This window comes from Muscardinus avellanarius (genome assembly GCF_963383645.1).
Source record: "Muscardinus avellanarius genome assembly, chromosome: 12".
Classification (NCBI taxonomy): Eukaryota; Metazoa; Chordata; class Mammalia; order Rodentia; family Gliridae; genus Muscardinus; species Muscardinus avellanarius.
Genome location: NC_137798.1, coordinates 69,899,985 through 69,926,421, shown reverse-complemented (window position 1 = coordinate 69,926,421; position 26,437 = coordinate 69,899,985). Strand labels below are relative to the sequence as shown.

At 50.9% G+C, this 26,437-nt stretch overlaps 1 protein-coding gene across 1 annotated transcript; it reads left to right on the top strand.

The window, feature by feature from the left end:
* On the top strand, positions 1-26,191 carry RAB15 (RAB15, member RAS oncogene family; the record flags this gene model as incomplete). Its single annotated transcript, XM_080707526.1, has 7 exons — positions 1-124; positions 21,614-21,674; positions 22,776-22,836; positions 23,535-23,612; positions 24,576-24,665; positions 25,822-25,887; positions 26,033-26,191. The coding sequence occupies 7 exons, from the start codon at positions 1-3 to the stop codon at positions 26,189-26,191; spliced, it is 639 nt and encodes a 212-aa protein (XP_080563652.1).
* Positions 26,192-26,437: the final 246 nt, after the last annotated feature.

The window sequence follows — 26,437 nt, the reverse complement described above, 5'->3', positions numbered from 1 at the left end:
ATGGCGAAGCAGTACGACGTGCTGTTCCGGCTGCTGCTGATCGGGGACTCCGGGGTGGGCAAGACCTGCCTGCTGTGCCGCTTCACCGACAACGAGTTCCACTCCTCGCACATCTCCACCATCGGTAAGGGGCGGTGCCCGGGCCACCCTCCGCCCGCGCCCCTTCCTCTCGCCCCAGCCCCAGCCCCAGCCCGGGACGCTCCCCCCCCCCCCCCACCCGGCCGGGCGAGGGCATCGGCCCGGGGACCCGCGCCTGGGCTCCCGCAGGTGAGGACGACGAGGGCTGGGGGCTCCGGCCTCTCCTGGAGAATCCTCCCTCCCAGCCGAGGACGCGGGCGGGCTAGGCCAGCGTGCCCCAGCAGGGGCCGCCAGCATCGCCGGCCAAGATCGCCCCCCGCCCCAGGTGGAGGGGGGAGGGGAAGGGGCCGCCCGGGCGCCTCAGCGCAGGGGTGAGCCGGTGTGCAGCCCGGTGGGAGGGGAGGCAGAGGGGAGGGGGCGCGGGGTTGAGTTTCCAGGGCGCAGTTGTGAAGGTAAACCACAAGGTGAGACACCTGGAGGAGAGCTTAGGTAAAGTGAGGAGCCCCAGTGCCCGGGGAAGGGAGGAGCCGCCTGGCTGGAGCAGTGGTTCTGAAGGAGGCTGGCGGGTGGGTCGAGGAAGGTCAAGAGAACTCCAGACCAGGGGGCTCGGCGGGCGGGAGGGACCCACCTTAGACTGTGCCTCTGATCAGGCCGTGCCAGGAGCCTGTGATTAAAGGGCCTGGTGGCACCCTGAGCTGCACTGTGCGGTCCCCTGTTCCCAGAGTGGTCTGCGGGCTCCCCTCTGAGGAGTCTCATGGGCCCTGAAGGTCCCCCTCCTCTGGGAGATCTGAATTGCGGGAATTCCACCCACAGCTAACAGATTCCTGGTTTTTCAGCCCTTGAAAGCCCAGAGCCCTGGAAGGAAACACCTGCTGGCTGGCTGGTCAGCGGTTGGACTGTTCTCCTGGAAGCCTCAGGGAGGGCTCCAGCTCTCCTGGCTCCTCTGGAGGGTTCCTAGCCTCCCTTCCCCTCCCCCTCAAGGCACACTTCTTGCCAAGAGAGAAGAGAGAGCAGACAGATGGGCTAGGAAGAGACCTGGTGGTGAAGAGGCCCCAGGGTGGGTGGCCATACCTGGAGACCTCACCCTGGAGCCTCGTGACCTTGATTATTACCTAAGCTTCTGAGCTTTAGTTTCTCATCTGTTGAATGGATATAATAGTGAGACTCCCCTCCACCCAAAGCATGATTGGGATTAAATGAGATGATGTTCCTAAAGCACTTACCATAAAGTCAGATGCACAGGGAAGCTGCTGGATGCTGGTTGTTATTACTGTTGTTATTAGCATTGAGCTTTTAGGGGCTTTTTCTCTCTTTGCTTCACTAACTTCAAGGGACTTAGGGCAAGGGGACAGAACACATTTCCCAGGGAGCCCTAAGGCCAGCTCCTATGAGATCCAGGAACTAGGGCTGGGTCACTGATGAGAAATATTTCAGAAAGAGGGATGCAGACACCAAGCCTTGGCCACGAGGGCTGGAGACCTGAGGGAAGAGGCCGGAGCTGGGAAGGCATGGGAGTGAGCCAGGGAGTGGCTGAGGAACCAAATGGGGGATGAAGACAGGGTGCAGGCTTGGGGACAAAGGGCAGCAGGCTACCTACCACTTAGGGAGACTTGCAGCGGTTATTCTTGGCACGGGCCTGGTGCCAGGAGCAGCTGAGTGATCTGCAGGGCTGTGGGCTCCCTGGGGCCCTGGATTTTTGTCTCAAGAGTAGTCATTTGCACCCTGGAGTCCTGGCCATGTTCCAAGTCCTAGGGGTGACCTGGACTTTTTCCATGGAGGGCTTCACTCATCCCCTCCCTTTCAGAAGCTCCTGGGCCTCCCCTACGAAATAGTCTTCCCGCTTAGCAGATAAAGGAGGGAACTCTTAAAAGGGCCAGGGTGGCCATTCTGAAGTTGTGCTTTACTTAAAGGGAATCATCCTTTGGCCCACACCCCTAACCACCAATGCTTTTGTCTCTACCTTGTAATCTCCTTCTTAGATGCCTTCTTTCAGCTAATAGTTATATACTACACGGGCCATGAGGCCGTCCTCAGAAACCCATTTGGGGCAGAAGTGTAAGTAAAATGGGTGGGGTTCCTCCATAGCACCCTCTCCCCCCAAAAGGCCCTTGGTACATTGGCCTAAAACTTGTCCTCAAAGTCCTTTCTCTGCTTCTCATGGCTGAGTCCCCTCCCCACAGGATGCAGAGGACTCCTTTGAGTTTGGATCCCTTGGAAGAGAAAGAAGGCGTGCTCTCCTTCACACCGGCTCTCACAGTCTGCCCCCTGGGCTTCTTAGATGCTCTCTTATTTAAAGCTTCCTAACGGCTCGCCATGCTCCTTCATCTTGGCTGTTTTTCAGCATGAACCATATAAACCTGAAGGGGAAAAGTTGGATGATTAAGAAAAGCTTTTTCTTTAGGCAATTCAGAAGATTTCTGAAGAAAGAAAGGAGCAGTTAAAAGTCAAATCCAGGAGCCAAGGAAATGGCGGCCACTGGGTCATAGTCATTAATTTATCTTTTCACCAAAAAGTGTGTGTGCCCTGTAGGTCAGTCTGGGAGCTGCAGAGGTGCCAAGATGAATACTACACACGGTCACTGCTCTCAAGCTGTGTCCAAACGCATCACTCACTATGCTGGGCACTGATCTAATCTTTCCTGGGGGCGTGTGTGTGTGTGTGTGTGTGTGTGTGTGTAGAAAACAAGATAATTTGTCACTTACTGCCAAGACAAAGTTCAGATTCTTGGCTCATGGACATACCACCTAGGCTGGCTCTTTGTGGTTTACTGTGTCCTCCGTTTACTCTCAGAGCCTGTATCATTCCATAGAGGGCCTGCCAGGGGCAGCGAAGAGGCCTCCTTGGTAGTCCGAGGCACTGATGGCCACTCTCTCATCCTTTCATCTTTCTGGCCAGTAGGTCGACAGTGGCCCTGCAGCAGGATCTGTGCCATGGGCCTTCCCTTCCCATGCAGCTATGCTCCTAGAGGGGGCTTGGTACAGAGGGGGGCAGTCAGAGCCTTAATGTTCTTTGCCTACAGTTATTTCTTGACACGATACCTCACTTGGCAAAGTAATCGAGCATTCCTACAATGCACCAACCATGCCAAGCCTTTTAGGGACATAGCACAGTCCACCTTTTCCTACCCACAGAAGCCTGTAGCCAAGTTGAGGAAGTGAGACATAGGCAAAGAAGAGATATTGCCGAAAGCACTTGGCAAAATACTTCAAATGTAAGGCATCGATTACAATCATTACTGTTATTTTGAATGAAGATCTCACAGCCGCTATCCATGTAAGATGTGCCACGGGGCAGCCAGCGAATGGCGGGCGATGGGCCCAGCGAGTGCCTTGGCCATCAGAAGTTAGAAGAAAGAGGCCCCTGTGGATTCCAAGGCAGGGAAGACTGGAGCCGGGCCTTGCAGTGTGGGCTGCCTGGCAGTGGGTTTCTGCAGGGAAGGGAGCAGATGGAGCCCGTGAGCAGAGATAACAGAGGTGTGAAGTGAGTGGGTGTCCACGGACTTGGGCAGTCTGGCTGCTGCAGAAGGGAATTTTTAGGAGTGAGAACATTCCTATGTTTATTTCTCTGTTTCCCAAATTATAAGTGCTTAGAGGGTCAGACCAAATCTTTTCCCTCTTGGTTTTCCTAGGCTTGAGTACAGGGCCAGGCAACATTAAACACAGGCTCAGTTATTAATGAGTGAATATCGGGCCTAATTGGCAGAGAATAGCAAGGGCCTGGCTGGGAAGGTGAGACCTGAGCCTAGCAGTGGTAGAAAAGGGTTTGGAAGATGGGGCTAAGACCTGAAGCAGGGGAGCAGTCAGGGTCTGTCCTGGTATGAGGGCTGGCAGGAGCCTCTCATCCTGTCCCCGCCCGCTCCCATCTGGTGGCAGCAGCACCACCCTCCACATAGGCACCTGCTCTGGCTTCTGTCTGGATGTGGATGTGACTCACACCCATTGGTGAAAGGGTCTCACGGGACCTGTGCTGTTTGCCCAGGCAGGGAGAAGCTGTCCTAGGTGGACATCTCCATTCATGAGACCTTTGATGACCTTTCCTGAGGTGGCCAGGAGTGGATGTAAACCACTAATGTCAATAAAACTGCCTGAGGGTTGGTTTTCTCCCTCCCATCCCTGATCTTCCCTTTGTAACCTTCTGTGGTTTCTGAATCTTTCAAAAAGTGCTCCTTCTGGGTAAGCAGGAGGCTGTGGCCCGCGATGTTTCCGGTTAGACTGGTTGGACCACCTGGCTGGAGGCTGCTTTCTTGGGCTGGGTTTACCGCTGCAGTTTCAGCTTTCTCAGGGAGTTCTGTTGGAACTGGCTTGTGATGACTGAGGGGAGGTACAAGATGGGGGAAGCACCAGGGGCTGGATCTGAGCCTGGAAGTGAGTAACCTAGCAGATATTGGGGAAGTGCTTGGGTCCTGGCTCTGCAGGCTTCTAGACAGAAGAGCTGGGTACAAATGCAGTGTGGTGTGGGAAGGTCAGGGCTGGGTCTGGGCCTGCTGCATTGGCAGGTCTTAGCAGCTCTCAGGCAGCCTGAGACCTGTCTCCTTCTGCCCTGTTCCCCGGGCTCTAGAAAGGAAGTGAGAATCGATGAGTGGAACGGCAAAGGCCCAGTCGGACACGCAGGTTCTCCGGGTCCCTGCTGGATCTGGGATCTTCAAGCACTTATTTAACATCTTTGTTCTTAGTTCTGCAACTTCAAATTGGAGACAGTGATAGAATCCTTCTTAATGGTTGTTGGGAAGGTTATAGATGCCAATGGATGCAAAGCACTCTATAAAATGGTAGTTATATGATTATTGTTATTCCTAGGACATAAGAATGTTGTAGAGGTGAATGCACTGTCAGTCACGTGCTGTGAGGTCATCCTGCCCACTGCCCATGGCTTCAGTCATTCAGGCACTTATGAGATGCCTACTATGTGCTGGGCAAATGCTAGGAGCAGGCGGTACAGTGGTAAACACCACAGAAATCACGGGGCTGTCCTGCATTCCAGGGGAGTATGTGAGCAGGCTCCGTGCTTCATTTCATTATCTGTTCCCAAACCCCCTGGCCCTGGCCCTGGCTCTGCCGGTGTCTGAGAAGGAAGAGTGAGTTGGTGAGGAGGCGGAGAGGAGTGGGGTGGCCGGGAGCATGGGGGTGGCTCCGCTGCAAGGCTGGGTCCCGGCTAGGTGTCACTTATCTCTGTCTTCTGTTCCTTCATCCCTCCTTCTGACACAGACACAGTCCAGGCCTCCCACCCCTTCCCCAAGGACGTGATCCCTGGGAACGAACGTATCTGAAACCCACGGAAGGTTCCGGCTGATCTGTGCATCTGTGCCACGTTCACAGATTTGCAGACTCGCCCACGGCTTGGAGCACCCTCTTCCCTCCTGCCTCCCTGCACTCCTGGCTTCTGTTCCTTCCGTCCTCCTCCTCCCCCTTCCCCAGACAGGTTGGTGATGAGCTTTAGAACATGAAAGTCGATATTTAGCTATTACCTGCACCCTGACCGCCAGCTCTTCCCAGAATGCCTCCTTCTGTAATCTAATATTTGCGTCTGTTTCCCTGTAAAACTGCCAGTTTTTTTGTGCACAGGCCTCTGACCTCTCCTTGGCTCTTCTGCCTGGTCAGTGAGCTTTGTCAAGGGGGTCACAGGGCTTCTTGGACATTTAATTCCTCTCACTGAGAAGGAAAGGGCTAATCGTGCAGCCTGTTTCATGAACTCGTGACTCCCATCTTGCATGCAGGTGACCCAAACTTGAACCAGCTCCTCTCCTCCAGTCCCTCCAGTGTGGTCTCCGGCATGTCCTTCATCCCAGGAGTCCCTTGGGCAGGGAGCCACAGGGAGCAGGCTGTTGCCTCCCCCACCCCATGTGACAGCTCTTCTTCCTTTCTCCTGGGGGAGTGAGGGCCTGTGATTGAGGAGCCTTATGGGGGCCGGGGGTCCTAAGGATGGGCTCTGAGTGTTGCCCTCAGATTATCATTTTGATACAGATTTATTGAGAACTGTGGGGTCAGGGCTTTGAAATGTGGATCATTCCCTGATTGCTTTTCCCTGATTAAAATTTCCTCCCCAGCCAGGCATGGTGGCACATGCATGTAACCCCAGTACTGGGAGGCTGAGACAAGAGGATCACAGGTTTGAAGCTAGCCTTAGTGACATAGGGAGACCCTATTTCCAAATAAGAAATAAAAATAGGGCTGGGGTAATAATTTGGAGGCATAATGACTCTGCGTTCAATCCCCAGTACCACACACACAAAATAAAATATAATATTTCTTCCCCACTGCTCTTTTTGCCTGACAGATACTGGCTCCATTCATTCATTCACTCATTTATATACACTCAGCCATTCACTTTTTTCTTTCATGTATTTAGCTTTTTTTTTTGATACTATTTAATGATCTATCTTCTGCCAGACAATGAGAATATGAAATAAGCAAGATGCTACTTTGTCCTCAGGGAGCTCACAGTGTAGCTGGGAATCAGGCTTCCAAACACACAGAACATTCCAGCAGAAGGGACTTCAAAATGATTGGGATTAGAGGAGTGAGAAGCCCCTCCTGCGGAGGCTGCAGCGTCAGAGAGGAAGGGGACCTTGAGGATTAAGTAGGATTCCTGAGGGGATCAGGGGCAGGGGCAGCACACAGCCTGTCCCTGGAAGAAGGTTCTGTGGGAAACGTTGCTGTGCTGCTCTGCAGCCTCGCTGGGGCCAGCTAGTCACAGACACACCATGACCCCAGCTTGGTCCAGGTAGGTCCCTGCTGGGAGTCGGCTTTGCTGACTCCTTGTGAGGGCAGATCATCTGCAAAGTGTTTGCTCCCGAGGCTCCAAGCCGGTCTCTTCCTCTCTGGACCTTTGGCTGAGTCGCAGGCCCAGGAGGAGGAGGCTGAGGTAGCCTGGCCAGTCTTGGCTGCCTCAGGATGCCCACTGAGCAGGCAGCAGCAGGCCCAGAGAGGCGAGGCCCAGGCCCACGGGTATGACAAGGAGGAGTGGGACAGGGGTCGCTGGAGCACGCTGCTCTGTCACTGGCCACACAGGGGTCTGCACCAGGCAGTGGGGAGAGAAGCACCATTTCCTTTAAAGCCACCGGCTTTACCCATGGGCTCTGTTCTGCACCCAGAGAGCTCATCAGGACACGGGCCCAGGAGTTCCAAAATTGGCCATGCTGGTGTTGAAGATGTTTCTTTGTTTGTCCTTCATGTTGTCCATGAGAAAAGGTATGTGTGGGCATATACCCACATGCATGTGCGAGGTCCCCGTGAGATCAAAGAATAAAAAATAGGGTTGGGTGTGTAGCTCGGAGGTAGAATGCCCCTGGGTTCCATCCCAAGACCACCAAAAAGAAGGAAAGAAGGAAAGAAAGAAAGAAAGAAACTAAAAGGTCTTTTCTACCTAACGTAGTTTCACATTCTTCTCATTCTACCTCAGGTTACCAAAGTGAGTGATACCTCCCCTTAGGGGTGCTGGATCAAAATATAGATACAGAGGGTGGGTGTGGTGGCACTTGCTTGTCATCTCAGCATTTGGGAGGCAAAGACAGGAGGATCACGGTTCGCAGACAGCCTCAGGTATGTATGAGGCCCTTTGCAACTCAGTGAGACCCTGTTTCAAAATTAAGAATAAAAAAATAGGGCTGGGGGTGTAGCTCAGAGGTAGAATGTCCCTGGGTTCCATCCCCTATACCGCCAAAAAAAAAAAAAAAATGCATTGTCACCACATCTGTTTCAATACTGCTATTGGTACATTATAGTAGTATAGTCTCACATTATAATGTAGTTCATGGTGATGGTGGCACACATGCACGCAGCACCTGCACTCAGTGGACTTTCCCCAGCTCCCTCCCGCCTTCCCTATACACTATATTGAGATATATCTGAGCGGATGGGGGAGACTTCTGCAAGGGGGGAATCCTTTCCAGGCTTCTAGCTCTTCTCCTTGGACACTTGTCATAGGAGAAGCTCATGCATAGCAGGGATGGAGAACATGGTTCCGTGATCCTGTGTTAGTGGGTTCTCTGGCACATGCAGAGATGAAGGGTTGGGTTATTAGACCAAGATCAGTGCCACTTGTTGATCAGGGTTGTCAGTGCTAGTGTCGGATGCGCCAGGGCACTCTGGAGGAACGAGTGTTTTGTTTTGGTACAAGAGATTGAACTCAGGGGTGATCTACTTCTGAGCTATATCCCCAGCCCTATTTTCTTTTTTTTTTTTTTATTTTGAAACAGGGTCTCACTAAGTTGCAGAGGCTGTCCTTGAACCTACAATCCTCCTATCTCAGCCTCTCAAGTACTCGGATTACAGGTATGCACCACCTTGCCAGTTTGGAGTAAGAAGTTCTCGGACTCAGTCCCTGGGGCCACACGGTCCTTCTAGCCTCATGCTGTCAGTGTTTGACCTGGAAATCCCTCTGCATGAAGACAGCCCCTGTGTGCTAGGTACTGAGAATTTTTTTCCCCCCCAGTACTGGGGATAGAACCCAGGGGCATTCTACTTCTGAGCTACACCCCCCAGCCCTATTTTTTAGTGTTTTTTTTTTTAATTTTTTGAAACAGGGTCTCACTGTGTTGCAAAGGGCCTCACTAAGTAGCTGAGGCTGGCTGTGAACCTGGTGATCCTCCCTTCTCAGCCTCCTTGATACTGGGATTACAAGTGTGAGCCACCACGCCCGGCTTAGGTCCTGAGTTTTAACAGACTGACCTTTGAAGATTTTATACAAAGGTGGTGCCCCCAGAGTGGTCCTGGTTGCTTTTTCCTTCTGTGTGGAGGGTTTATGCATCTGTTTGAGTATTGAAAAAGTAAGCGGGGATAGAGCATCATTCCAAAATCTCCAGAATTTCTTGTGGATGGCCATCTGAATCAGAGCCTTTGATCTTAGGACTTCTGAGGTTAAAACACAGCCTTGGAGTGAGTTAGAGGGCCAGGATTCTGCCTGTCAAGACCAGGGGCCCTCGTGTTTCCGCTTCTCGGCACTCCCAGAGCAAGATGGGGTGGCACTGACTAATGCCTTTGTTCTGAGAGCCTGGGTGTACCTCTTTCCCAGAACAAAGCAGCACCAGGGACAGTGTGCAGCTCTGCAGAGGAGCCAGCCAGGCAGCATGTGGCCCTGTTAACTCACAGTGCGGCTGAGAGTCCCCAGGCAGAAGGCAGCAGATGCAGCAAGTGGCAGGTCCCCTCATCCAGTGCTGCGAGGGGCCGTTGTATGCCAGGATCCTTTGTCCTGAATCCTCTCTTGTGCTTTGTCTCTGAGCTCTCCCTCTGCCCTCTTCCCTCCCGTACCTCCCAGTTAGGGGAAATGACATTATTGGTCTCCTGAGAGATTTGTGCCATGAGGGGGAGATTTGAAATGAGAGTCAATGTGAGGGAACGACAAAGTCAGACCACCACGTCCCTCCAGGTCCGCCTTTGCCTCGGCGTGCTTTGGACTTGCTCAGGGGTGTTATGCATGGGGTGACCTCCTGCCACAACCCCATGACAACTCCACGTGTCCAGCATAGGCTGGTATCCTGCAGGGGGAGGGCGGGGACATTCCTGGGACTGGCATTGGTAACTGGAGCCCGTGTGGCCCTGCAGATTGGGTGTCTGCCTTGGGTTTCAGGTGTATTAAGTTGTTCCTTGTTGTGGAGTCTCATTGCTACCGAAAGGCTCAAGTCATGCTGCTGGTCCTTTGGGCCGTGGTTGATGGCGGTGATAACACTTGGCACCCAGAGGCGGCCCCGTTTCCACTGAAGCATGTGGCACTTGGCGGGCAGGAAAGCGGGCACCAGACATTAACCCATGTGGTGCTGACTGGAAGAGATAGGTGCTCACTTGCCAATAGGCACACCCTAGCTTTGCTGGGATTTAGGCTATAGCCAGACTCTGGGGCTGTCTGGGGGCCCTAGTGGTGGCATTTTGTCTTGTTCTTGTGGTTGCACTCTTCCCCTTGGTGCTGGCTTTTTTTTTTTTTTTTTTTTTTTTTTGTGGTTCTGGGGATTGAACCCAGGGGCATTTGACCTCTGAGCTACACTCCCACCCCTCACTGAGTTGCAAAGGGCCCCACTAACTGGCTGAGGTAGATAGTCCTTTTATTTTTGAAACAGGGTCTCACTGAGTTGCAAAGGGCCTCACTAAGTAGCTGAGGCTGTCCGTGAACTGCCATCCTCCTGTCTCAGCCTCTCGAGTGCTGAGACTACAAGTGTGCACCACCACACCCTGCCTAGGTGCCGGCTCTTGGCCAATCTGCTGATTCCCCTTCCTCTCCCCAGAGAAGCCCTTCCTACCTCCTAGAGGTAGAGCTCTTGCCACCCCTGACTGTGCCTTGGTCTGTCCAATCTTATCTCCTCCCCGAGGGGAGAGATTGGCAGGGTCTTCAGCTAACATTTCATAAAGCTCCGTGTCCCAGATCCTGTTTCAGGTTTTGTAGCTTATCTCATAACCCTCACAAAAATGCTCTGACATCAGGATTGCCACCTGCTAGCAGGTGAGAAAGCTGAGGACGAGAGGTTCCTGGCACGCCCCAGACGGCACGGGTGGAAGGAAAAGCAGGATGAGAATCTCCTTTGTGTGCGTGCGTGATGGCCAGGCTGCTGCACTGCAGCTGCACTCGGGCACGCTTTCCTGAGCCCTCTTTGGAGGCCCACAGCTGGGAAGGGGTGTCCTTTTGCTTGACCTCCCCTGTTGTCTTCTTCACACAGTCTTCCCAGCACCTCCACTGCTAACGAGGGAGGCAGCGGGCTCTTCCCTGATTACCCACCTAGGGCAAGATATCTCTTGTTTATTTTTATTATTTTTGGTGCTGGGGATGGGCACCCTGGGGCATTCTACCTCTGAGCTACACCCCGAAACCTATTTTGTTCTTTTATTTTGAAAGAGAGTTTCACTAAGTTGCGGAGGGCTTCACTCACATGCTGAGGCTGCCTGTGGACCTGTGATCCACCTGTCTCAGCCTCCTGTGGACTGGGATTACAGATTGGGCCACCACGTCCAGCCGTAAGGTATGTTAAGAGCCAAGTGAGTGCCGGGCTGTCCGTCCTCACAATTCGGGAGGCTGTGAAGTCTGAGATCAAGGCGTTAGAGTTGGTGTCTGGTAAGGGCTCACTTTCTGCTACAAAGATGGCATCTTCTAGCTGGTTCTCCCATGGTGGAGGGCAAAAAGGATAACATGCCCTGCAGGCCTCTCTCATAAGGCCTCTCATCCCCTGCACAAGGGCCCTGCTCCAGCCATGTCCTGTCCCAGCAATAGAGGAGGGTCTTACCTGTCCTTTCAGTTCTCTGATGGTAGAGCTGTCACTGTGCTCCAGGCCCCCGGGTGTGGCCTGAGAGTCGCTAAGCTGCTGGAGGGGTAGAGGCCATTGCACCCCAGACACCACAGGAAGAGCAAGAGGCATGCTGCTTCAGGCCACCCCCATGTGGTGAGGGCAGCGCCGTCAGAGGAGCTGTCAGGACCTGACACTGCCTCCCATCCGAGGGCTTTTTCTTGCCAATGTCTATGAGTTGTTTAAATGGCAGGAAATATGTTCTGCATTTGAGCCTTCTTTGTCTTTGGGACACAAGAATTCTACTCATAGAATCTCTACCTTATGCATGGTGCTGTGATATATAGAGGCAGAAGTTTGGGGGGATGGGAAGAGTACTGAGGACACTGTAGTACTGGCTACACCCCCAGCCCTTTTTAATTTTTTATTTTAAAACAGCATCTCGTTAAGTTATTAACAGCCTTGCCTAGTTCCTGAGGCTGGCTTTGAACCTGCAAACCTCCTTTATCAGCCTCCCAGGTACTGGGATTACAGGCATGCCTAATAACACTTAGCTCAGAAGCAGAGATTTCGAAAACAAAGCAAACAAGCAAAACTTGGTCAAGCCGGGCGTGGTGGTCCATGCTTGTAATCCCAGCATTCGGGAGGCTGAGACCCGAGGGTCGCGGTTCGCGGACAGCCTCAGCTACTTAGTGAGGTCCTCTGCAACTCAGTGAGACCCAGTTTCAAAATAAAGAATAAAAAATAGGGCAGGGGGTGTAGCTCGGAGGTAGAATGCCCCTGGGTTCCATCCCCAGACCCGCAAAAAAAAAAAAAAAAAAAAAAAAAAAGAAAGAAAAAGAAAAAAAACTTGGTCAAACACAAAATACATTCTCTGATCGTTAGGTACTTTCTGACTCACTGGGACAAGGAGCAGGAAGGAGCAGGGAATGTTGCTTTCTAGGTCTCCCCCAGAGCACCATAGTTGAAGTGCTATGGCCACCAGCCTGGGGGCCACTGGGCAGCAAGGCGCGGTCGCAGGCTGGGAACCTTTAGGCGTCCTCAGGGACTCTCAGGTATCACTAGGAAAAGGGCATGTGCTGTGAGAATACCCGGAGCTGAACTTGGGATCCAGTCTAGACCGACTGAAGTGCTGGGCTCCAGTGCCGCAGCCCCAGCTGTGGCCAGCATGCGTGTCACCTCTGAGAATCCCTGCTCATCTGTTTGCCTCACGCTTCCTTCTTATGACCCGGCCAGGCCCCTCTGCCCCATCTGGAGGGGAAGGAGCCAGCTTCTATTATTATTTTTTTAGGGTCTCACTCTGTGGCCCCAGCTGGCTTTCAGACTCCTGGCCTCAAGTGCTCTTCTTGCCTCAGCCTCCCGAGCAGCTGGGTCCACAGGCTCACACTCCTCTCCTGGCTTAGCTGCACCTCCTCACCCTCGTCGGCCAGGTCACCTTGTGGGCGATGGCCTGGCCAGGAGCTGATTCCCCCGTAATGGACTTGCAGAATGAGGCATGAACGAGGAGCTGCTCGCCAGGCTTGGGGCCCTCGATGGGGAGAGGGCGCATCTTCCCAGCGTCCTCCTCCCGGCTCTCAGATCTGGCGCTGGGAAGCGGTGGTTTGCCTGTCTCCTCACACTTCTGCACTCGCTCTCGTAGGAACACAGGTGGTGCTGGCAGGGTGACGAATCTGTGCTTACCTGAGTCATGAGTGATCTCAAGGAACAAAGAGTTCCTGAAAATAGGTGGTGGTGGTGGTATCTTGGTCAGTTAGGGCTGCTATAATGAAGTGCTCTAGACTGGTCAATTGTAAACAAGGAGGCCGGGAAGTCTGAAATGAAGGTGTTAGCAGATTCAGCAGCTGGTAAGGGCTCGCTCTCTGCTACAAAGATGGCACCTTCTAACTGTGTCCTCTCATGGCTGATGCACCATAGGATAACAAACCCCTCAGGCCTCTTTTATTAGACAGCCTCTAATTCCAGGCCTGAGGGCTCTGATTGCCATCACAGGCCTCTAATGGACCTGCCTCCCAACCTCACTAGCCTAGGGATTGTTTCAACATATGAGTTTTGGAGCCGGGCGTGGTGGCGCATGCTTGTAATCCCAGCATTTGGGAGGCTGAGACAGGAGGGTCAGCGGTTCAAGGACAGCCTCAGCTAATACTTAGTGAGGCCCTCTGCAACTCAGTGAGACCCTGTTTTAAAATAATAAAAAATAGGGCTGGGGGTATAGCTTGAAGGTAGCATGGCCCTGGGTTCCATTCCCAGTACTGCAAAAAAAAAAAAAAGAGCTTTGGGGGTACACATATTCAGACCGTGTCAGTGGGCTTGCTCCATGTGAGCCACGGCCTCCCTTCTAGACGCCTCACAATAGTAGAAGAGGTGTGGGGTGTGGTGGGACGCCTCAGCATGTTGGAAACTCCTGGTCCAGTGAGGAGCACCTGGGCAGGTTTTCTTAAGAGACCAGTTTCCCAGGCCTGGCTCAGATATTGGATGTGTGGATGTAAGCAAGTTGGCCTTCCTGTGTCTCCTGTTAACAGTCCCCACTCTTCCCTACTTCACTCTGCAGCTAGAGGTGCGCATACAAACACAAATAGTAGCCAGGCATGGTGGTGGTACACGCCTATAATCCCAGTATTTAGGAGGCTGAGATAGGAGGATCACAGGTTTGAGGACAGCTTCAGCAACATGGCGGGTCTCTCAGCAACTTAAATTTTCCAAACAAAATTTAAAAAATGAAAAGGGCTAGGGGTATATCTTGGAGGTAGAATGCTCCTGGGTTCAATCTCCAGTACCATAATAACAATGATAATGATAATAATAATGATAATAATAATAATAATTAGCCAAATAGTATTAGGGGCCTTGGGTGTGGCTCTGCCCACAGACAGGTTAGAGAGAGGTTCAGTGTGTGAAATTTGGCAGTGTCCAGAAGCCCTGGGAATCTGCATCTCTGGGAAGCTTCCTGATGAGATGGATGCCATTAGTCCCTCCCTTGCTTAGCAAGGGTAGCAGGACAGGGAGGAACTCCAGAGGGATTAGACAGTGTGATCCCTTCTGTCAGCGTTTTGCGGTCCTCACTGCTCCCCAGTGAGCCTTTATTCAGCGGGGAAGGTAGGACCACAGCGAGTCAGGTGCTTTACATTGTTTAATTATCTCCCACAGGAAGCCTGGGGTATTCTTATTCTACAGATAAGAACACTGAAGCTGAGAGAAGACTTGCCCCGGCCTTCTGCCACAGAGCAGTGTTCTGACCAGGATCACAGAGAGTGTTCTGACCAGGATCCAGACTTCTGGCTTCATTGCCAACCCATATCTCTTGTACTACATTCTGGCTCTCAAGACTTTCTTCTATCTACCCTTTCCTCCACTTATACACAGTGCTGTTAAAAATACAGAACCTCACTCAAATTATGATTCAGTAGGTATAGGCAAGTCAAGATAGCTGCACTTAAAAAATACTTCTTCTAGCCGGGCGTGGTGGCGCACGCTTGTAATCCCAGCATTCAGGAGGCTGAGACTGAAGGATCACGGTTCGCAGACAGCCTCAGCTACTTAGGCCCTCTGCAACTCAGTGAGACCTGGTTTCAAAATAAAGAATAAAAAATAGGGCAGAGGGTGTAGTTTGGGGGTCGAATGCCCCTGGGTTCCATCCACAGGCCTGCAAAATAAAATAAAATAAAAAATACCTCTTCTGGGGTGATTCTAAAGTGAAGGATCTACAAAGCATGCTTTGAGAAAGGAGATCGCTCATGCTGCCCTGCTTGACACTGCAAGCGCAAAGCTTTCGCCAAAATGTCACCATCAATCTTCAGCCTGGAGAACTTGTTGCAACAACCTGCAGAGAGGCCGATCCTGTAGGTCTGGGATGGGGCCCAGGCATTCGCCTTTCTAACAAGGCCCGGATGATGCTGATGCTGATACTGCAGATCTGGGGGCAGCTTCTCCCTTCTGTGAGAGCTTCCCTCTCACAGGTGTGATCCGCGGAGTGGTCCAGGGACCAGCAGCCCCCGCCTCACCTGGAAGCTCAGTGCAGCTTCTTAGGTCTTACCTCACACTGGCAGGGCCCAAACCTACATTTTAACACAACCCCAGGTGGTTTGCTGCCTTAGAGGAGCCAGAATGAGCAGATGCTGGGGTGGAGGTAGGAGGAGAACATCTCTTTTTTCCCATGGTTTAGGAAGACGCCACAGAGGAACAGTTAGAGTGTGCACCCAGAGGGGCTGTGAGATGAGACTTGAAAGGACAGAGACCTCTTCCCTGAGGAAGGCAAGGAGATGATGGAGGAGAGACTGAAGAGATGAGGTGGCCTCGGAGGGAAGGCTGTGCCATAAAGCAGTGGAGAGGCACTCTGTTGGCAGCCTGGGGCAGGCAGGCACTTGGCGTGTGGGGATGTGATAGGTGAACACACATCGAATAAACAATTGGCCACGAGTGAGGATGTGTGTGCGTATGTGTGTGTGTGTGTGTGTGTGTGTGTGTGTGTGTGTGTGTCTGGGGGGACTCAGACCACTCTTTTGACTTTGTCCTGCACAGCAGCAGTGGAAGAAAACCAACAGCCATGCAGGAGAGACCCAGAGATAGGCACCGGGCGCTGAGGGAGGGTGGACCAGTGAGAGGTCCAGGGTGCGGGGGACAGAATAGAAGGAACAAAGAAAAGGCAGAGGAAACTCTGGGCATGTTCACACACACACACACACACACACACACACACACACACACACACACACACCTTCAATGGGTGGTCAATAGCCTTAGGTTGAGCCGGGCATGGTGGCGCACGCTTGTAATCCCCGCGCTTGGGAGGCAGAGACAGGATGATAAGCGCAGGTTCGAAGCCAGCCGCGCATGCTGGCTTAGGAGACCCTGTTTCCAAATAAAAATGTAAAAATAGGTCTGGGAGTGTAGCCCGGAGGTAGAAGGGCTTCCAGGAACCCAGTACCACCAAAAAAAAAAAAAAAAAATAGGCTTAGGTTGCAAAAACATGTACACTGAGCCCCAGAACTTTCCAGCCTTGGCTCCTGGACACACCGCCAAGAAGAGGGAGGACAAGGGAAGGAATGAAGCCCGGGGCTCACGTCCAGGGTCGTTCCACATCTGCTTGTCCCTTCTGCCTCTTTTAACAGCTGCTTTCATCTTGCCCTCCCTGCCCTCTTCTCCCACAGGGAAAAAGTCCCCTTAATATTGGAAGATCCTCTCCCAGCGGAGCTCTTCTGGACAGGCAGTGAAGCGTAGCGGAGGCTTTCATTCCTAGTCAACATGTTGCTCTCCAACAAGCTCCCCCAACAAAGCAGTGCGAGGCAGAGCGGGCTCTGGCATCCAGCAGACCTGTCCCCGTGTCTGCTGTGCACCCTGCCAACTCTAGACTACTCATGACCTCTCAGGGCTTTCATTTCCTTTCTCGTCACCTCTGGAAAGGCAGGGACCACGTGTCCTTTTGCTGCTCTGTCTATGACAAGCACTGTGCAGGGCACACAGTAAGTTCCCATAGATGTTCGTGGAATAAAGGAAATAAAACTATCTACCCCCCAATGCTCTTGTGACCACTTTGCGTAAGGCATGGCTCTTTTCCAGGCTCTTAAGAGGATGAGCTAGGTTGATTTTTTTATTTTTATCTTTTGGTACTGAGAATCGAACCCAAGGGTATTTTACCTCCAAGCTATATCCCAGCACTTTTATTTTTGAAACAGGGTCTTGCTAAGCTGCTGAAGTTGGCCTCAAGCCTGCAGTCCTCCTATCTTAGCCTGGTTTTATTATTATTATTATTATTATTAATTATTATTATTATTATTTAAATTTCTGGTTCTTCTTGGGAAAAGGCACTATACCATTAAACGATAAGGATTTCTTTTTTTAATATATTTATATATTTATTTTTCAGAAAAAAAATCTATCCTAATATGGAATATGAATTCTAGATACCCAAAACGATCTTGAAAAAGAACAAAGCTAGCAGATATATATTTTCTGATTTCAAACCATATAAAGCTACAATAATTGAAACAGTGTAGTACTGTTCTAAAGGCAGATATATAGACCATTGGAGTTAAATACAAGCCTAGAGCTAACTTCTTCCCTATATTGTCAAGTTATTTTTGACAAGGTTTCCACGAACATTTGGTGGTGGAAATAATAATCTTTTAACTAAATATTGTTGAAAAATAATAATTACATGGAAAAGAATAAAATTGGACCCTTACCTAATCCCACATACAAGTATTAACTCAAAATAGATAAAAGACCTAAATATAAATCTTAAGACTATAAACTTTTAGGAGAAAATCTGGGTCATAAAACCTCACAACATTGAAATTGGCAGTGATTTCTTGGATATGATTTCAATGGCACAGGCAACAGAAGAATATACAAACTCCCTAAAAAATAAAAGAAAATATTGTATATCCAAAGACAATGTAAACAGAGTTAAAAGTTACTAATAGAATTGGATAAAATATTTCCAAATGCTATATTTGAAGGTATATTAATATTCCAACTAGAAATCCTAAAAATTAACAACAATAAAGGCAAACAATACAATTTAGAGATAGGTAAAAGACTAACATAAATAATGAATCTCCACAGATAACCAATCTTAGTTGTCTGTTGAATGGAAACTCTTGTTTCTCTGGTTCTGATGAGTGTTACCTATTTCTTCTTTGTAGTTAATCTCTTTGAGTATTTTCTCTAGCACTGGTTTTGAAGACATAAATTCCTTCAGTTTCTGTTTGTCATGGAAGCTTCTTATTTCTCCATCTAATTTGATAGAAAGTTTTGCTGGATAGGAAATTTTTGGCTGGAAGTTGTTTTCTTTCAGAGTTTGGAATATGTTACTCCAAGCCCTTCTGGCTCTCATGACTTGGTTTGGGAAATCTGGAGTGATTCTAATTGATTTGCCTCTGAATGTCAGTTGGCCCTTTGTTTTTGTTGCCTTTAAGATTCTCTGCTTGGCTTCCACATTGGTCATTTTGACAATTATATGGCGTGGGGATCCTCTTCTCCGATCCTGTCTAAAGGGAGTTCTATAAGTTTCCTGGATCTGTGTATCAACCTCTTGGTCTATATTTGGAAAATTTTCTGCTATTACTTCCTTGAAGAGATTGTTGATCCCTTTGGTATCACTTTCTTTTCCCTCCTCTATTCCAATTATTCTTAGGTTAGCTCTCTTAAGATGGGCCCATATTTCTTCAATGTCAGATTCCTGCTGTTGGATATCTTTTTCTAGATTAGAAACTATGCATTCATTTTTGGATTGCTCATCTTCTAAGAGCGAAATTCTGTTCTCCATGTGGTCTAATCGGTTGTTTGTGCTTTGAATTGAGGCCTTTACTTCATTAATTGCATCCTTTATCTCTTTTTGGCTCTCTCTGAGTTCTTTTCGAAGCACCTCTATTATTTCTACAGTTATTTTCCTGATTTGATCTTCTAGAAATCTCTGATTTTCTGTTTTATCAGGTTCTGATGTTGTGGGGTTGTGCACATTCATTACTCCAGTGTTATTCCTCTTTCCCATGATTTCGGAGGTTTGTGCCTTCTCTGGGTTCTTCCCTTGGGTCACTATGGCTTCACTTAAGGTGCTCTGGATCTCGAGTCTGTATTATCTCAGACCCCACTACTCCTTTACTGGGTTGTATCACAGAGTCTCCGACCCAGGGAGTCGATAGAGGCTGCTTTAAACTATGGGGGGTGCCAGGTTGCACGCTCTCCTATGGTGTGATATCTCTGCCACCACCACTCCCTCACTGGGTCAAGTCCCAGGAGGCACAATACTGGGATTTCTCCTCTGTGGCCCGCAATTTGACTCACTGTTCTTGAGTACGTAGATATAGCTGTACTGGACTTGGTGAATTCACTGCTGCTGCCGCCGCCGGTGGCAATATGGCGCCTCTGCCACGCCCTCGGCCATGAGGCTGGCGTATTTTTTCTTCTCTGGTTTTGATTTCCACTCTGAATCCCTGCAGCATGTGCTGAGCTCAGCGACTGGGAGCTTTAAATGCTGTCTGCGCCGAAAGATCCCGCCTGGCTGTTCCGCATCGGCTCACCTCGGCTAGCTGTAGCCGTCCGCTGAGTTCGCCGCTGCCGCCGGCAGTATGGCGCTGCTGCCGCGTCCTCGGGCGCGTGTGTCTCCTCTGTGGCCCTGAGCTCTGTTCTCAGTCCGCTTTCTCTCTGGAGCCTGGTGGTTTTTTTGTTTTTCTGGTGATGGTGTTTTCTGGCTATGAAAGGTGCTCTTTTTGTGGTAATGGAGATTGGTTGTTAGCGGGACTCTTAAGCCCCGCTTTTCTCGGTCGCCATCTTCCGATAAGGATTTCTTGATTCTCTTTTGTGCAGGTACTAGGGAGAAGCAAGTTCCTGATGGGTGTTTTTCCAGGGATTTAGTAAGCACATCCTTGCCTCCCATGAGGCCAGGTGGTCCTCTTCTCCTTCCACTCCTCCTCCTCTTCATCGTTCTTTCTCTGTACACAGGCAAGACTGGCCGCAAGACACTGCCTATTTGGAAAAGTACAGCTCAATAGACATGAATCAGCCTGGGCAGGCGAAAAATGATTCACATCTGACCAGCTTGATTTAGTTCAGGTTGTCCATTCTGAATCATTTTCTCCCTTCAAATCAAGTGAGAAGGGAAGAGACTGAATTTACTCTCTTTGTGGGGAACTGGGGATGGGATGGACAGGGGGACAGGCTTCCCATTTGGCGTAGCACTGAAGCAGAAGAGGAATAGCAGTGGTGCTGGGCCTTCTGGGATGGGCTCTATTGCCTGGCAGCGGGCAGTGCGAAGCCCCGCCTTTCTTGTGCTCCCCACCCAGAACTGTTCACCACGCCCACTCCTGACCTGCCGCCTGGGAACACGGGAGTTTCAGGTTAATTTCCCCACTCTCGAGTCCAGCGTAGAGTGAGGGCAGGGGAGGGTCCAGTGACACCCATCTCCTGCTGCTGTCTACTCACGGTCAAGCCTGTGTGCTGCTGGTGGCTCTGACTTTTGCTGCAAATCTCCCCAGATACGTTTCTTCCCATTCAGGCTGGATTTCCAAATCCCTTGTGTTTCCCCTGCCCTGTGGCAGCTCAGCCCCTCAGGCCTCTGGGTGGAAGGGCCTGAGAGCTCTGGCTTCCTGGGCCTTCCCCAGGGCACCCGTGCCACCACCTCTCCAGCTGGTCACTGGCTAGTCACTCATGTGCCTCTGCTACGTACCAGGCACTGGACTGGCTTGTCAGAGCTGCCTCGGATTGTACAGGCAGGCACTGAATCTCAGGTGGTCTTCTCAATGGCTCTCTCAGATAACCTGTAACATCCTCACTCTTTACTATTGAGGAAATGGGAGACCTGGAGAATCAAGGTGCCCTTTAGTGGCCAATCTGAATTTAAACTCAGGCCTGACTTTGACGCTTGCACTCCTGCTAGTCAATGACAGTCCTTCCTGTAGTGAGTGGGTCATTTGGCAGCACGCACCAGGGCCTCTCTCTGGTAGACCTTTGCGAGGGGCCGAGGGCTTGGTACACAACCGTGGGGTTGCAGCAGTCTCCCTCCTGGGGACCCCAGGGGCAGCTGGGCATGATGGTTCATGCCTGTAATACATGGAGGCTGAGACAGGAGAATGACAGGTTCAAGGTCAGCTTCAGAAAATTAGCAAGGCCCTCTGCAACTTAGACCCTGTTTCAAACTAAAAAATAATAATAAAAAAGGGGTTGGGGTGGCTCATACATGGAATGCCCCTCGGTTCCATCCCCAATACCCCCCCCCCAGTCTCCAGGGTCTGATCTCGACAGTGCTACACCCCTTCTAATTATTAATAAGGCAGAGACAGAAGGAGAGAGAAAAAGAAACAACTAGGCAAATGAGGTGGATTGCTATTCCAGACGAATAAATACCAAATGCCCTAGAAGTGTAAGAATGAAAGCTTCTTCCGGGCATGGTGGCGCATGCTTGTAATCTTAGTGTTTGGGAGACAGAAGGATCTCCAGTTTGCAGCCAGTCTCAGCAACTTAGTGAGGCCCTCTACAACTTAGTGAGACCTTGTTTCAAAATAAAAGAATAAAATAGGGCCAGCAGTGTAGCCCAGAGGTAGAATGCCCCTGTACCACAGGGGGAAAGGAACGAAAGCTTCATATGTCACCAGAATGAGACATGATTCCCCTATCTTCACTCTGCCTCCCTACTTCACTCAGCCCTCTCTTGCTTCCAGCCAGGGAGGAAAGGAAGCCCCATTCAAAGCTCCAGACACTTCCTTGGGGCCCCTTTATGGTTAAAGAAGGCCCTTACCTCAGGTCGTCTCTGCCGCATTATCCCATCTGAGTGCCATGGGCTGTCCTGGTCCTCAGCAGGTGCCCTTCCTAATCCTTTTGCTTGCTTGCTATCCCCAGGTGTTGACTTTAAGATGAAGACCATAGAGGTCGATGGCATCAAAGTGCGGATACAGATTTGGTGAGTTGGGAGGGGAGGCAAGTATAGAAGAAAAGAACTCTGGGCTGCTCCTTTGGGGTAACTAGCCACGTCTATGAAGGAGAAAAGTAAAAAAAAAAAAAAAAAAAAAAAAAAAAAAGCATATCTCCTGCACATGTTAGCCTTAATCTCTAATCACATAAGAAACTTTGTGGGACTGATGATTAGAGGTCATCAAAGTACAGGGATTAGAAGGAATTGGTAAACTAACCTTGGGAATTTGTTTTAGAATTAGGCTTGATCCTGGGATTCTGTCACACTATAGTTTAGACGGGAGGGGGAAAAAAGTCACCCCAGAGCCGGGCTTGGTGGCGCATGCTTGTAATCCCAGTGCTTGGGAGGCTGAGACAGGAAGATCGCAGGTTCACAGCCAGCCCCAGCTACTTGATGAGGCCCTCCACAACTTATTGAGACCCTGTTACAAAATAAAGAATAAAAACAATAGCTGGGATTGAACTTGGAAGTAGAATGCCCCTGTGTTCAACCCTCAGTACCGCAAAAGTAAGTAAGTAAGAGAAAGAAAGGAAAGAAAAGAAGAGGAAAGAGAGAAAACATCACCCCATGGTTTAGGGTAGGATCCTGTTGAAAACTCCTCTGTACCATATGGTAGTTTCCCCAGTAGCCACAAGGGGCCGCTGTGGCGCTCTGGCCTAAGGTCTGGGAAGTGCTGCATTTGCCAATGTTTGGACCTATCTCCCAATCCTAGATTGATGTGGGTATTACCTTCAGAGGTCCCATGGGCACTGGGGGTGTAGCATCATCCTCCTGTCCAACCAAGTCTGGCCACAATTGCCAAATTTTAGAGATGTCCTGGGCTATTATTTCTGTGGATCTTGGTACAGATAGAGTTGCCAAGAGGGACCCAGGCCTTATAGGCCCTATCAGTGCCAGCAGGGAGGACCATGGCGCTCACTGCAGAAGCAGATGTGTTTGGACTACTTTGGGGATAAAAGAACCACTGAATTTTACCCTGTGGCTCCCCAGTTTTACCTGCAAGGGCACAGGGTCTCCCAGTCTCAGCTCCCCCTTCTCCATCTGCTCTCATGGTCTCTGCTCCTCTGAGGCACTGGCTTTCTACTGCAGGGACACAGCGGGGCAGGAGAGATACCAGACCATCACAAAGCAGTACTATCGACGGGCCCAGGTGAGTCACAACTGTTAGGGTTTAGAGGTAGGAAGCTGCCCCCCGTATCCCAGCTTCTAGATGTTTGAGATGTCTGTCATGGACCCCTGAAATACCCTCAGATGGCCTCCTGGGGAGGGAGCCTTAAGGAGCCTTTCAGTTGTTGCTGATCCTTCATCCTTTAGTTATTGACAGGGCACTTACTGGAGGCTGGTCCCCTACCCTTCAACTTCCACCCCCCACCCTAAAGACCCAGATCAAAGCATGTGGTTGGCCAGGCATGGCGGTGCATGCTGGTAATCCTGGACTTGGGAGGCTGAGACAGGAAGACCACAGGTTCATGGCCAGCCTCAGCAACTGTGAGACCCTCTAAAACTTAGTGAGACCCTGTTTTAAAATAAAAAATTGGGCTAGGGGTGTAGCTCAGAGGTAAAATGCCCCTGGGTTCAATCCCCAGTACTACAGAAAAAGAAAAAAAAACAAAGCATGTGGTGGTTGCTTCCTACCCTAGAATTCTGTGATGGTTCCAGGCAGTGGCAGTGGTGGGTGGGGGCCCAAGAAAGAAGGACAGTTTCTGGATACTGAGGGGTCCTCATTACATTAAGCAGAAGGGAGAGTGGCTCCAACATGTAAGGACCGCCCTTCTGGCCCCACAATGACGCACTCTTTCTGTGTGCGCCTCCCTCCCTCCCTTCCCATCTCTCTTTTTTCTCTCTTAGGGAATATTTTTAGTCTACGACATTAGCAGTGAGCGCTCTTACCGGCACATCATGAAGTGGGTCAGTGATGTGGACGAGGTAGGAGACACCACCTCACTGACAGGGGTGGGGACAGGGCACCTCGGGGGAAGGCCAAGCAAGGGCCAGATGGGAAGGGCCGAAGCTTCCAGGGCTGGAGAGTCAGTGCTGCCAGGAAACCTTGCCTCCCACAGCCCTGGATGAAGACTGCTGGGTGAGTAGTCATGCAGACGAGGCCGCAACTGCCATGCCCTCGTGCTCTCTGTTTTGTTAGCCTCCGTGGCTGTGTCCCTCTGGGGAGTGAGTTAGTGCCATGTCTGCCTGTGAGCAGCTTCCTTCCTGAAATCAGGACTAGCTGGAATCGCAAGACTGGGCTTCTAGGCCTGGCTCTGCACTCAGCTGAGGTGCCTTGGGAAGCCATTTGAACCGAGTCCCCGTTCCTTCTCTGTGGAATGAGGGCTGGACTTAAATCCAGTCTTTCCAGGGGGCATCAGTATTAGCCAGAGTGTCTTCTACCCTCAGCTGTCCTTGTGACACTCTGGGGTCAGCCATGGTATGGAAGCCCCTCTTTATCTGCAAGGGATACATTTCAAGACCCTCAGCGGATGCCTGAAATTGTCCAGTGCCAAACTCTTTATATACCATGGTTTTTTTTTTCCTATACGTACATATCTATAATAAATTTTAATTTATAAATTAGGCACAATAAGGTATTAAGAATAACTAATAATAGACCAATTATACTGTAATAAAAGACTTAAAATTTATGAATTACTTATTTCTGGAAATGTCCATTTAATCTCTAGACTGTGGTTAACCACAGGCAACTGAAATTGTGGAAAGCAAAATGACAGACAAGGGGTAACTCCTGTACTCAGGGGAGCCTGGTATCTGCCTCTAGTCAGACCACAGTCCCTTGGGCTGTTAAACCTGGTGGTGATTTGGAGGCCAGCATAGACTGGTATGGGAGCTGGAAGGGAAGGTCAGCTCTCAGTAGCAGTTTTACCTATGCTTTGTCCCTAGTATGCACCAGAAGGCGTCCAGAAGATCCTCATAGGGAATAAGGCTGATGAAGAGCAGAAGCGGCAGGTGGGGAGAGAGCAAGGGCAGCAGGTAAGTGGGGTCTTCTACGGCATTCCAGGCCCAGTCCCGAGAACGCGGACCCAGGAGCGCACTCACCATCGCCCTGTCCCTCACGGGTCCCTCACGGGTCCCACCGCACCCTCAGGCACGGGGAGCTGCCATCCTTGAGAGTTTGTTCTGTCCTTCATGATCCATCTAGAAACAGAGGCCTCTGGGGCAATAACTCTCATTGTACAGGTCCCTCTCAGCAGGATTACACTTTGCTTAGGAGACTGTCCCTGTGTTAGTGACAAGGAAGGACTCTGAGTTGCTGATGTCGTCTCTAACAGCATCTGCACGCAACTGTGGCTTTGCAGTTAAACAGATCTGCCATCCACACCCCTACTCACCCTGCTCCCTGTCCTCCTGATGCCTGGGAAGAGGTAGGGAGGGAAGTGAGGGATTGAAGGGCCCACCGTCAGGGAAGCTGTGGGAAGAGAGGGCAGGAGAGGTGCAGAATTCCCAAGCATGCAAGGCCGGCCTCCCAGAGAACGGCAAGATTGAGATTCTGAGACAAGAGGTATCCACCCACTCTGAGGGCCTCAAGAGTTCCTCCCTCTTCAGTCAATAGCATTCCATTAGCCCTTAAAATGGAATTGATTTTTTGGGTATAAAAAATAAACAGAGCCACTGAAAGATGTGAAAGTCAAGGCAACTCTGTGAGGATAATAGTATTTATTGAGCACCAATGTGTGGCACTGTGCTGAGTAAGTGCTTGACACCATTTAATCAATCCATAACTTGGAAAACACACCACCATGCCCCTTCAACAGAAGAGGAGGCCAGGCCTTAGAGAGCAGAAGTAACTTGTCGGAGGTCGTGCCAGCACTAGTGACCGGCCCGGGGCTGTTGTGCTCCAGGGCCCACGGTGCTCGGTGACAGGCCACGCTGCCACTGCATTTTGGTGTCTTTGTAACCTGGTGTATGATGTGTGTGTTGGGGGGCCTGGAGGAATAGGTGTAATTCTAGAGCACCTTCCTCATTCTCTGCCAGCTTCTGTCTTAGAAGTCACTCAGTCTCATTCTGAGAAGTGATCTCTGAGAATGTCACAACACAGCATGGCTGCAAGTGCGGTGGCCGGCGTGTGCTGGGGTGGGTGCCTCCCTTCCCTTACTGACTCTCTTTCAGAAATGTCCTTATTTTGCAGCTGGCTAAGGAGTACGGCATGGACTTCTATGAAACAAGTGCCTGCACCAACCTCAATATTAAAGAGGTGAGAGCGCCAGGACCAGCTGCCAGGCTGGGGCGGAGTCCAGCGAAGTGGGAAGATGAAGGGAGGAGCCGGGACTGGCCCCTCGGGTTGCAGGGTGGCCAGGAGGAGGAGGGGACGCTGACTAACCCGTGCCCCTGGTCCCCAGTCTTTCACGCGGCTGACGGAGCTGGTGCTGCAGGCTCACAGGAAGGAGCTGGATGGTCTCCGGATACGGGCCAGCAATGAGTTGGCCTTGGCAGAGCTGGAGGAGGAAGAGGGCAAACCCGAGGGCCCAGCGAACTCTTCAAAAGCCTGCTGGTGCTGAGGGTCCTGCATGGGGGCATTCCACAAACCCCTCCTTCCGGAGGCCCTGGGCACACAGGTGCCTGGGCTCTGCCGCTGTTGTCCTCTCATTCAGTGACCCTGTTGAAAATCAGTAGCCGCTACTCCCCTGCCTGGCCCTGAGAGCAGTTCAGCCCCTGGCCCCTCTGCCCCGGAGTGGTGCCCTCCAGCCTGTTTCCCCAGCCACAGGACTGCTGGGATGCCAGGATGCGCCGTGACACCATCTCAC